This window comes from Cyclopterus lumpus, chromosome 15 (assembly GCF_009769545.1).
Source record: "Cyclopterus lumpus isolate fCycLum1 chromosome 15, fCycLum1.pri, whole genome shotgun sequence".
NCBI classification, from domain to species: domain Eukaryota; kingdom Metazoa; phylum Chordata; class Actinopteri; order Perciformes; family Cyclopteridae; genus Cyclopterus; species Cyclopterus lumpus.
The window spans coordinates 23,935,217-23,946,949 of record NC_046980.1 but is presented as its reverse complement, the minus strand read 5'-3'; the positions used below and the strand labels follow the sequence as shown (position 1 = coordinate 23,946,949).

The following is an 11,733-nucleotide window of genomic DNA, read 5'->3' as shown; positions in this document are numbered from 1 at the left end:
GTATTGGTCGGCTCTTGTATTCTGTAAAATTCATCCACATAAATCAAACATCTCCATTCATTTTTTTTCTGGGTAGATGGCTATAATAAAGAGTATTTATTTAAGAAAAACAGATGCAAACAATGCATTTTCATACCAAATTAAAGTTAAAAACCAGGTCTCAGGCGGATGTTTGTGCATAACGGACAGCGGGGGTGAGAGTTACGACAGCACCTAAATGTGGCAGCGGCTGGTTGCCGTACATGGTGCGTTTTACGACACTGAACTGCGACTTACGGCCAAACATGGCGCCCCGCAGTTGAGGCTGGTGAAGGAAGCGGGTGTCGAACTGCAACCTGTTCGCGTGGGCTCTCCTCTCACTCGCGGTGCCGTGCAGCAGCTCTCGCTCTCTCTGAGCCCCGGGGCGTGAGCAGCGGGTGGCGGCCGGTGAGCAGACATGGCGGCGCAGGGAGGCATCTTGTTCCAGGAGAAGGTCAGCAGGCTGCTCAGCGGACACAACGGGAAACCGGTCCTGAAACCGAACCGGACTCTGGCTCTGAAAGACGAGGTGGCGAACCGCAAGCTCAAGAAGGGAGGTATGCTATGCGCGGGTCCTCCGATGCAGGGGGACTTCCGGGACCCAGGCAGCACGCGACGTTAATCCCCGTGTACCACCTGGATGTGACGCGGACGTTGGTACTGTAGTTATTGATCAGTCTGTCCGATGTTGGGTTAACGCTACAAGCAACCAGGTTGAGGAAGGTCAAAGGTCACCGGAGTGCGACCATAAACAGCGCATTAGGAAGTAGAGATGGAGAGGAAGGCCTGACTCCTCCATGCTGTTACTGTAGCTCCTCCCATCACTGGCGTGAGATGGTTCAACTGGTTTCTCTCTCCCAGTGTTACAGGTACATTCATCTCTGCTCTAGTGGGAACGCATCCTTAGACACTGGGAGTCAGTGTGTAGAGCCACTGGGAGTCAGTGTGTAGAGCCACTGGGAGTCAGTGTGTAGAGCCACTGGGAGTTAGTGTGTAGAGCCACTGGGAGTCAGTGTGTAGAGCCACTGGGAGTCAGTGTGTAGAGCCACTGGGAGTTAGTGTGTAGAGCCACTGGGAGTCAGTGTGTAGAGCCACTGGGAGTCAGTGTGTAGAGCCACTGGGAGTTAGTGTGTAGAGCCACTGGGAGTCAGTGTGTAGAGCCACTGGGAGTTAGTGTGTAGAGCCACTGGGAGTCAGTGTGTAGAGCCACTGGGAGTTAGTGTGTTGAGCCACTGGGAGTTAGTGTGTTGAGCCACTGGGAGTCAGTGTGTAGAGCCACTGGGAGTTAGTGTGTTGAGCCACTGGGAGTCAGTGTGTTGAGCCACTGGGAGTCAGTGTGTAGAGCCACTGGGAGTCAGTGTGTAGAGCCACTGGGAGTTAGTGTGTAGAGCCACTGGGAGTCAGTGTGTAGAGCCACTGGGAGTCAGTGTGTAGAGCCACTGGGAGTCAGTGTGTAGAGCCACTGGGAGTCAGTGTGTAGAGCCACTGGGAGTTAGTGTGTAGAGCCACTGGGAGTCAGTGTGTAGAGCCACTGGGAGTCAGTGTGTAGAGCCACTGGGAGTTAGTGTGTAGAGCCACTGGGAGTTAGTGTGTTGAGCCACTGGGAGTTAGTGTGTTGAGCCACTGGGAGTCAATGTGTAGAGCCACTGGGAGTTAGTGTGTAGAGCCACTGGGAGTTAGTGTGTTGAGCCACTGGGAGTTAGTGTGTTGAGCCACTGGGAGTTAGTGTGTTGAGCCACTGGGAGTTAGTGTGTTGAGCCACTGGGAGTCAGTGTGTTGAGCCACTGGGAGTTAGTGTGTTGAGCCACTGGGAGTTAGTGTGTAGAGCCACTGGGAGTCAGTGTGTAGAGCCACTGGGAGTCAGTGTGTTGAGCCACTGGGAGTCAGTGTGTTGAGCCACTGGGAGTCAGTGTGTAGAGCCACTGGGAGTCAGTGTGTTGAGCCACTGGGAGTTAGTGTGTTGAGCCACTGGGAGTCAGTGTGTTGAGCCACTGGGAGTTAGTGTGTTGAGCCACTGGGAGTTAGTGTGTTGAGCCACTGGGAGTCATGCTGGTCCTCCATGAACTGGGTATTAAAGGCTAACATGAAGCTGTCTCTCCACAGAGGCCACCTGTATCACAGAGATGTCCGTCCTGATGGCCTGTTGGAAGCAGAACAACTTTGTGGACGGTCTGTGCTCCAGTGAGATGAGCTCCTTCTACTCTTGTGTGGAGAAGGCTCAGGTATGTTCACCTGCACAGCAACACAGCCAACACATTTCAATGTACGCTGTTAAAAATGTCCGTCTTCAATCCGTATTAGAGGCCGAGGTGACCTCTTTAGTCTCGTGAAACATGTCAAACTGTTAACAGTTATTATGTTTTACTCTTGACGGGCAGGTCATTCAAAATGAGTTTAAGTTTCTGTTTCACAGTGAAGTTCATGATTGGCACTGACCATAGCCATAGCTAGCTCAGGCTAACGTTCCTCTCTCCGCTAGCACCGGCCGATCTGGACCGTCACTGAGCTGATGACTGATATAGAACCGGGTCACCATGGTGATCTTCAGAAGTCTCCACAGGGGGAACATGGCGAGTGTGCTCAGGACACGCCAACAATGGCTTCCTGTCCCTCATCGTTCACACGAGACATTTAGATATCAAAGTGTGCTGACTTCCTCCTAAAGAGCGCTGAAGCGAGCTTCCTTTGCTAGTTGTACTTAATTAACACATCACCCATTAAAAAGCCCTGGTAACAAACCTCCTTCCTTCACAGGCTGCGATGAAGGGTCGGTCTGAGCAGAGCGGCCTCCAGGGAGGACGCCTGCACCCGAAACAAGCCACCACCCTTCTGAAGAGATATCCCAACCTGCGCAAGGAGATCTAGGATGAGACTTTAAACGCTTTAACACAGACCTGAAATGTGCAGGATGTGGTCAGCTACTGTATGACTCAACGACGTGATGCCATATACATGTGTTTAATAAATAAATGAGCAGAAACCAACCGCACTGCACCACTCCGTCGATATTCACTCTGTTTCATGCTCAGATATCTAATGACGTCCTCGATCGGCTCTGATGAGCACGGTGCCGTTTCGTCTCGATCCAATTTAGCAGAGTGGTCTCATGAGCGGACGTGATGGAATTCTTCTTCTTGGGTTTCATGGCTCCTGGCTGGGAGTGCTCCGTAATCTCTGAACACTTAAATGCCTCGTCATTGCCGTGGAAACGAGATTGTTGCCCTGACGGATGTTTGAATACCATCGGCAGCCTATCGGCCCGATAGATCACCGGTGCGCTGACCTCTGTGGTCCTGAATGAACGGAGGCATCTCTAAGTGGTTTGGGCAGATGCTGTCATTTCACTTTGTACAACTAACTGAACACAGCAGGCATGTGGCAGGGACCATGGCATACAGGTGACTGGGTCCAGTCCAGGGGCTTCAAAGGCAGAGGCTCTCCTTCCTTTTGAGGGGGATCATACTAATAATAATAATACTAATAGTGCAGTGCTGAGATATCTTCTGACAAATCTCATTCCGTAACAACTCAAATTCTGATTGTGGGGAAAACGGTTTCTTTAACCAAGTCTCTCGCACACACACACACACACATCATGAGTCTATTCAATCCATTGATAACTTGTGTCATAACTAATGTGACATCCAGCGAGCCTCCCCTTTGAGTAGCTCTGCTCCGGTTCAGTACGTCGGGGAGTATAATATTATAACTTCTACTGAAGGCCAGGCTGATGTGCACTTTATGGATTTCATTCAGCTATGAAGACATTTGCTGCCATTAACGCTCTTTGTGCTGAGCCAGACTGTATTTACTGCTCGATGCCTTTTCTAGTGACCTCCCTGGGTTTATTTCTGGCCCACACGTTGCTGTTTTCACGGTGAAGCCGTAAAGTGTAGATTTGTATTTCATGTTTTGTCTGCGCATCAGGAAAGATGTTGTGCTGTGCTGGCTCAGCCCATTGTCAGGGTGTGTTGTTGTGGTCTATCTGTCCGTCATCACACAGAACCATTTCCCCACCCGGCTTAACACTTCCTCCCAAACATGCAGACTTCAGAGGAAAGTCCTCCACAGTCTGCAGCGATCGCACCGCATGCTCATTATGATTTGTGTAAACAATAGTCTCAGTTTGGCAAATTGAACTGATTCACCTCTCATAAACTGCTATGTGTATAGCAGTATATGAAAACAAAACTGTATGTGTATATATCCTCTCCAGCAGCACCGTGAGGACCATTACACACCACCCAACAGCAGAGCCCGGATCCTTTCCTTTGGGGCCTTTTTTGGCTCCAGAGGAGAAACCACGTCGAGGGGGTTTCCCTAAATCTCAAAACGTTGTTCAAAATAAGAACGACAGACCCTTTCACCACACAGCAGGGACAAAATAATGGATGGGGAATGTTTGAGATAACGATCTGGGGTAACGAGCAAAAACACTCGTTACCCCAGAACGACACTTCCTGCTGGTGGTGATGTGGAGACTGAGGACTGGGCCACTTGGCTCTACAGCAAGTCATCAGCTACTGGACATACCTGTGCCTGCATCAACAACACTTAAAAACTGAAATATAGGACCCGTTCCATCCCAAACCCATTGACAGGAAGCAGCCAGTAGCCCGTAGCCCGTAGCCAGTAGCCCGTAGCCAGTATCCCGTAGCCCGTAGCCAGTAGCCAGCCCGTAGCCCGTAGCCCGTTGCCAGTAGCCAGTAGCCCGTAGGCAGTAGCCAGTAGCCCGTAGCCAGTAGCCAGTAGCCCGTAGCCAGTAGCCAGTAGCCATTAGCCCGTAGCCAGTAGCCAGCCCGTAGCCCGTAGCCCGTTGCCAGTAGCCAGTAGCCAGTAGCCCGTAGCCAGTAGCCAGTAGCCCGTAGCCAGTAGCCAGTAGCCATTAGCCCGTAGCCAGTAGCCAGCCCGTAGCCCGTAGCCCGTTGCCAGTAGCCCATAGCCAGTAGCCCGTAGCCAGTAGCCAGCCCGTAGCCCGTAGCCCGTTGCCAGTAGCCAGTAGCCCGTAGGCAATAGCCAGTAGCCCGTAGCCAGTAGCCAGTAGCCAGTAGCCATTAGCCCGTAGCCCGTAGCCAGTAGCCCGTAGCCCGTAGCCAGTAGCCCGTAGCCAGTAGCCCGTAGCCAGTAGCCCGTAGCCCGTAGCCAGTAGCCAGTAGCCAGTAGCCATTAGCCCGTAGCCAGTAGCCCGTAGCCCGTAGCCAGTAGCCCGTAGCCAGTAGCCCGTAGCCAGTAGCCCGTAGCCAGTAGCCCGTAGCCCGTAGCCCGTAGCCAGTAGCCAGTAGCCCGTAGCCCGTAGCCAGTAGCCCGTAGCCCGTAGCCAGTAGCCAGTAGCCAGTAGCCCACTCTGGTGCTGTGAGGCCACAGTGTGGAACAGGTTGGACAGCTCCTGGTGCTGAATTCAGGTCAAATGAATAAAACCGTTTTATGAATCAAGGTTGAATATCTGCAATTCAAACCAACATCTTATTTCACTCTACTGTTTAACCAAAATAGACTATTTTAAAACTCCAATGACCAGAAGGCCCCAAAAACCCTTCTGCGTCTCAGTGGATGTTCAGGAAGGGTCTAAAGACAGAAGAAAATAATAATCTGGATATCTTGCTGACTTTGACCAACAAGTCCAACCGCTTTAGGGGAGCACAAAAACAAAGAAGTCCTCTTTTATATCTCGGTCCTGGGGACAGAGGTCAGAGCTGATGTTTCCCCGTAAGATACAAGAGCATCGCTCTGTCGTCTGTTCTAACACATAGATGTCATAAACATTGTAGAACCGTTACTCCAAATGTTGACATGCTGAGCTACACAAGACAACAGTAACTTACATTTGTTTTGTTTTATACATCCAAAAATGCAAATAGCTACTAAGAGGAGGGCCATTACAAAGCACCGCAGTGCCTGGAGGTGCTTTCTGTTGTTGTTGTTGTTGTTGTTGTTGCCTCTGTTGGGATCGGCGCTGTGGTTGCAGGGTTGTTCTGAGAAAATGTCCCAATCTTTGCTGTCCGTCTCCTGAGTCCAGAAGCATCTGAGGCCTCGCTGCAGAGGTTTGATGATAGGATCGAAGATCAAGCTTTACGATCGTCTGTGTGTGTGAGAGGTCGCCGGGGAAAACAATCAGCCCATCGGCCTTTCTGATGTGGAGAGAGAGGGGGGACTCGCCCTGCTTATCTCCGCCTGTGGTGTTACCGTGACAGGATGTCGACTTCCACTGCCACGCCATTGTTTCCCGGGTGTCGGATGGTCACTATCAGTACTGTAACCTCCCCAGACAACACATGATCAAACCAAGACCACACCCTACATGATGAGATATCTATCAGGGCTTTGAAGGCCAGCATGTCCTGAAGGAGCTGTGGCTACTAATATGAACTCTTCAGTACTCCTTTGAAGAGGCTACTTGCCCAGCACAAACCCCAGCAACGAGGGTCCTGTCCTGGGGGGTCCGGCCCCGACTTCCCACCAAATCAGTAGACTGTCTGTTGCTGCCGTGACAGGTTAGATCCAGCAGCCGCTGTGACTCCCGGCACTATGCTGGCTGAAAGTTGCTACAGCTAGCGGCTACTTCCTGTCACAGGTGCTTACCTACCTGCCTGTCTACCTACCTGTCTACAACCCTGTCTACCTGTCTTTAAGTGGGGTCACAGGTATCAGCTCCAGTTTCATATCCATTCACTTAATGAGATGATTGGCTGTATTGTCATGTATTTAGATGTATTTGGATGAGTCTGGATTCAATTCAATTCAGTTTATTTTATACAGTCCAATATCACAAATTACGAATTTGCCTCAGAGGGCTTTACAATCTGTACACATACGACATCCCTGACCTTTGACCTCACATCAGATCAGGAACAACTCCCAAATAATAGAAAAAACCCTTTCACAGCGAAAAAAGGGAAGAGACAATAAGGTGCAATGGAGAGATGTAAATTCATCCATAAGGAGAGAGAGAAGAGGAGAGAGGTGCTCAGTGTATCCTAAAACATCCCCCAGCAGCCTATAAGCCTATAGCAGCATATCAAGGGGCTGGACCAGGGCAAACCTGATTCAGCCCTAACTATAAGCACTATTAAAGAGGAAAGTCTTAAGTCTATTCTTGAATGAGGTGACTGTGTCTGCCTCCTGGACTGAAAGTGGAAGCTGCTTCCATAAAAGAGGAGCTTGATAACTGAAGGCTCTGGCTCCCATCCTACTTTAAGACTCTAGGAACCACAAGTAGCCCCGCATTTAGTGAGGTCTGGATGAGTCTTGGTCATATTTAGATCCATTTAGTTGTGTTTGGATGTATTTAGATGTGTCTGGATGAGTCCTGCATGTATTTAGATGTGTCTGGATGAGTCCTGGATGTATTGAGATGTGTCTGGATGAGTCCTGCATGTATTTAGATGTGTCTGGATGAGTCCTGCATGTATTTAGATGTGTTTGGATGAGTCCTGGATGTATTTAGATGTGTTTGGATGAGTCCTGCATGTATTTAGATGTGTTTGGATGAGTCCTGGATGTATTTAGATGTGTCTGGATGTATTTAGATGTATTTAGATGTGTCTGGATGAGTCCTGCATGTATTTAGATGTGTTTAGATGAGTCCTGGATGTATTTAGATGTGTCTGGATGAGTCCTGGATGTATTTAGATGTATTTAGATGTGTCTGGATGAGTCCTGCATGTATTTAGATGTGTTTGGATGAGTCCTGCCTGTATTTAGATGTGTCTGGATGAGTCCTGGATGTATTTAGATGTGTCTGGATGAGTCCTGGATCCTGTGGTTACCCTCATGTTCAGCAGTCTAGTCTCTTTGGGGTTTCTCCATCAGAACCTGATCTCCTTGTCCCCTTGCTGTTGACAGCTCTCCTCATGTTGTCTCTAACCAGCTGTGTTATGTATCTGGCACTTCAAGGCTGTCATAAGGCGACTAAAACATTAAGATCAATTATTTACTAAGGCTCCATTGGCAGTCTGAGTATGAGGGCTCACACAATCGTTTAAAAGGGAAGAGAGAGAGGAGGGGGGGGTGAGAGAGAGAGAGACATAGAGAGTGAGAGAGAGAGGGGGGGTGAGAGAGAGAGGGAGAGAGAGAGGGGGGGGGGTGAGAGAGAGAGAGACATAGAGAGTGAGAGAGAGGGGGAGTGAGAGAGAGTGAGAGAGAGGGGGAGTGAGAGAGAGAGAGAGTGAGAGAGAGGGGGAGTGAGAGAGAGAGAGAGGGGGAGTGAGAGAGAGAGAGAGTGTGAGAGAGAGGGGGAGTGAGAGAGAGTTTTCTTTTGGCAACCAAAAGCAAACAGAATCTGTGGTCCCTGTTCTCCAGGTGAGGTTGAGACAGAGATGCACTTCCTCCTCAAGTGTGATAAATATACAGAATACAGACGGACTTTATTGGACCGGCTCGACTCCAGGTCTCTGGTTCAGGTCTCTGGTTCAGGTCTCTGGTTCAGGTCTCTGGGTCCAGGCCTCTGGATCAACTCCCAGATCAAAGGTTTCAGAGAACTGGGAGAATCTTCCCAACTAAGAATCCTCCTAGGAGAAGGAAACACACACACCTTGTTACACCTTATGTCCTGAGGGACAGTGAGTGACCCCCCCCCCCCCCCCACACACACACACACACACACACACACACGCACACACACACACTCTCTCACACACACTCTCTCACACACACTCTCTCACACACACACACACACACACACACACACACACACACACACACACACACACACACCTTTCATTGTGACCCAAGAAACACAACTGTACTTTCTTTCAATGTAATTATTTCTGTCATATTATTATTATCCGTATGAATTGTATATTTTTTGTGTTACTATGTCTCGTGCTTTGGCAATATGGTTGTTGCAACATTCATGCCAATAAAGCCTATTGAATTGAATTGAAGAGAGGAGAGAGAGAGAGAGGGGGGGGGGAGTGAGAGACATAGAGAGAGAGAGTGAGAGAGAGAGAGAGAGACAGAGAGACAGAGAGACATAGAGAGTGATAGAGAGGGGGGGGGGAGTGAGAGACATAGAGAGAGAGAGTGAGAGAGAGAGAGAGAGACAGAGAGACAGAGAGACATAGAGAGTGATAGAGAGGGGGGGGGAGTCCTTCCTCGCCAACTGCGCGTCATTTTTAGCTCCAGAGCGAGTTGGATGTCCGGACTTGAGTTCCGAGCGGAGCGGAGCGCGGCCGGTGTCTCCCGGTGTGTTTACCCGTCAACTCGCTGTCGGTCGGAGGGGAACGGTCCTCCGGGGGAAGCCGGTGAGAGTGCGCGTGGAGGAGATGGTTCCAACAGCGGGATGGACCGGAACCACGTCGCGCCCGGGCTCGTGCCCCGCTGCTGGCTGCTGTTGGCCCTGTGCGCGTGTGCAGAGGTGAGCGTGCCTATATACAGCTGATGTTTACGAGCTTTATTCTAGGACGGTCATTTCATCACGATTCTCCAGGAGGTGCTTGGAAATAACTTCTGTTGCCTTCTCATTCATGAGGGAAATATAATAATCCGATCCGCACTTTGAGTTTCTTAACAGTTGTTTTAGAGGATTTCCTTGAAATAACATCAGCCAACAGTCCACCTTGTAGACCATTAGAAAGTATTCAAAAAGATGCCAATGCTTGATTTAATAGTCTGTGCACGTGGACTAATGTGCACTTTAAGACTTTATCTTATTACTGAATGAATTACACTGGCCTTTCCAGGAAGCTGAAGACATATTTATTTCTGGGACATTTGGAGGAAACTACAAGAGCTCTAAAATCCCCGTCCACAGAAAACCTCATCCAGTGTCCCAAAGGTTAAACATGGGGCGCAGCACATCGATCCACGTCAGACCCTCACAGCATCGGACAGATCGAATAGGACCTGTAACACTTCATCACACAGCCCTCGGCCCTCTCTATGTCTTTGCTTGCTCACTCCAGATTATTTATAGTCTTAAGCCGTGGCTCGAATACCAACACATCGAGGAGCATCGACTCTGTGATCTGCTTCCAAAGAGGATCTTCACTTTACAGTTTGTGGTGCAGCACAGACCCTCGAGCACACATGCAGCGGGACGTCCTAACAGGTTGTGCAAAAGAAAACTTGTCAGAATCATGTAGTTACTGGGTTGTTGTTGCATCAGATGAGCTGACCCCCCCCCCCCTTACTGCATAGAAACTATGCAGTCTGTGAGTATTTTGAGGGGTTGCCACATTGTTCACATGAGCACATGGTGGAGGAAGTGGCACATGTAGCAGGCGCAACGTGTCCAGATACTGCAGCCGCTTATTTCATTGGTGGTTGGTCGACTCTGTTTGCTGCATATTATCAGCGGGTCAAAGTCTACATTTTGATTCATATCTCTTTATTGAAACAGCTTTTTCAGGCGAGGCAGGTGTAAGAGTTTCAGATGGACTTCAGCTGACGTAAACCCTCGTAAACCAAACCCAGATCCAATCCAAATGAACAGGTGGAGGTGGTAATCCCCTTCTTTTTTATTGTATGTCATAAGTTCTCATTCCATCCATCAATGAATCAAATGCGCTGATGAAAACAACAACCCGGTATCTGTGGCTGCTGGACTGTGACAAGAGTCCATTTAATTCAGCCTGAATGTAATGATTGGACAGGCTACCTGTATGTCCACCTGCCTGTCTACCTGCCTGTGTACCATACTTATCTACCTACCTATCTACCTACCTGTCTACCTACCTGTCTACCTACCTGTCTACCTACCTATCTACCTACCTGTCTCCCTGTTTACATAACTGTTTGCCTACCTGTCTACCTACCCGTCTACCTACCTGTTTACCTACCTGTCTCCCTGTTTACCTAACTGTTTACCTACCTGTTTACCTAACTGTTTACCTACATGTTTACCTACCTGTCTACCTACCTGCATGTCTACCTACCTGTCTACCTGCTTGTAAACCCATTCCTCATCACCAGCTGCTATCTAAACAGCTGTGAGTATGAGTATGTCATGTGGGTTGTTTGGGGGGCGTGTCTAAGGAGGGCGGTCTGAAGGGAGGAGCTATCCGTGTTGACCTATTGGAGGCTTTCCTGATACATTCACCAGCTTTTTGAGCTGCTGTTGTTGGAACACTGGGCTGGTTCTTCATGTTGGATCACTTCTTAAATCCACTGAACTCTGGGTAGTTTCTCAAGATGACCAACTAGCTTTAACTAGAGATCTGCACTCAGATGGAGTAGCGCACCGATCGCTCGTATTGGTGGACGTTCGTAGGAAAACACTCATGAAATAACTAAATAACTATTCCTAAGATGTCATATGAATTGTTGTGGGTGGATTCATACTACACACCTTTGTGAAAACATGTCCACATTGTTGGCCTGCTCCATCATTATGAATGTAAACTACCAACATGGCTCCTGTTGGTACTCACAGCTGTTAAGTTTGACTCATGTGACTAGGAAGGAGTTCATGAGCAGAATTTGACAGACAGTTAGAAAAACTGTCCACTTTGGTACTAAATCAGTCAATGACACTGAGGGTCAGAGATGAGTTCATTTCAATGCACCTTGAACACAGACAACTCGTCTTCAGACTCAACTCTCCTTCTGCAATGTCCTTTACGACAATGTCTGAAGTGGTCGCTGACTGGACAGCTTTCTGTATATATTAGAACAATATCAGAGCAGCAAACAAGCAGTAGTAACACCAGTAAATCCTGTCGAAACTATGCTCGAAGCATAACATTAAATTACAGAAATAGTCCACTGAAAAACATT

General features: G+C 48.9%; 1 protein-coding gene across 1 annotated transcript; it reads left to right on the top strand.

The window, feature by feature from the left end:
* Positions 1–261: 261 nt before the first annotated feature.
* On the top strand, positions 262–3,018 carry chchd1 (coiled-coil-helix-coiled-coil-helix domain containing 1). Its single transcript, XM_034552041.1, has 3 exons — positions 262–575; positions 2,122–2,240; positions 2,773–3,018. Exons 1-3 carry the CDS (start codon positions 437–439, stop codon positions 2,881–2,883), a joined length of 369 nt encoding a protein of 122 aa, XP_034407932.1. The 5' UTR covers positions 262–436; the 3' UTR covers positions 2,884–3,018.
* The last annotated feature ends 8,715 nt before the right edge of the window (positions 3,019–11,733 follow it).

Bases quoted from the DNA above. Each gene is read 5' to 3' on its own strand.
- chchd1 (XM_034552041.1), top strand. From the start codon at position 437: ATGGCGGCGCAGGGAGGCATCTTGTTCCAGGAGAAGGTCAGCAGGCTG. The intron at 576-2,121 runs GTATGCTATGCG...GTCTCTCCACAG, and splicing joins CCGCAAGCTCAAGAAGGGAG to AGGCCACCTGTATCACAGAG. The intron at 2,241-2,772 runs GTATGTTCACCT...CTTCCTTCACAG, and splicing joins CTTGTGTGGAGAAGGCTCAG to GCTGCGATGAAGGGTCGGTC.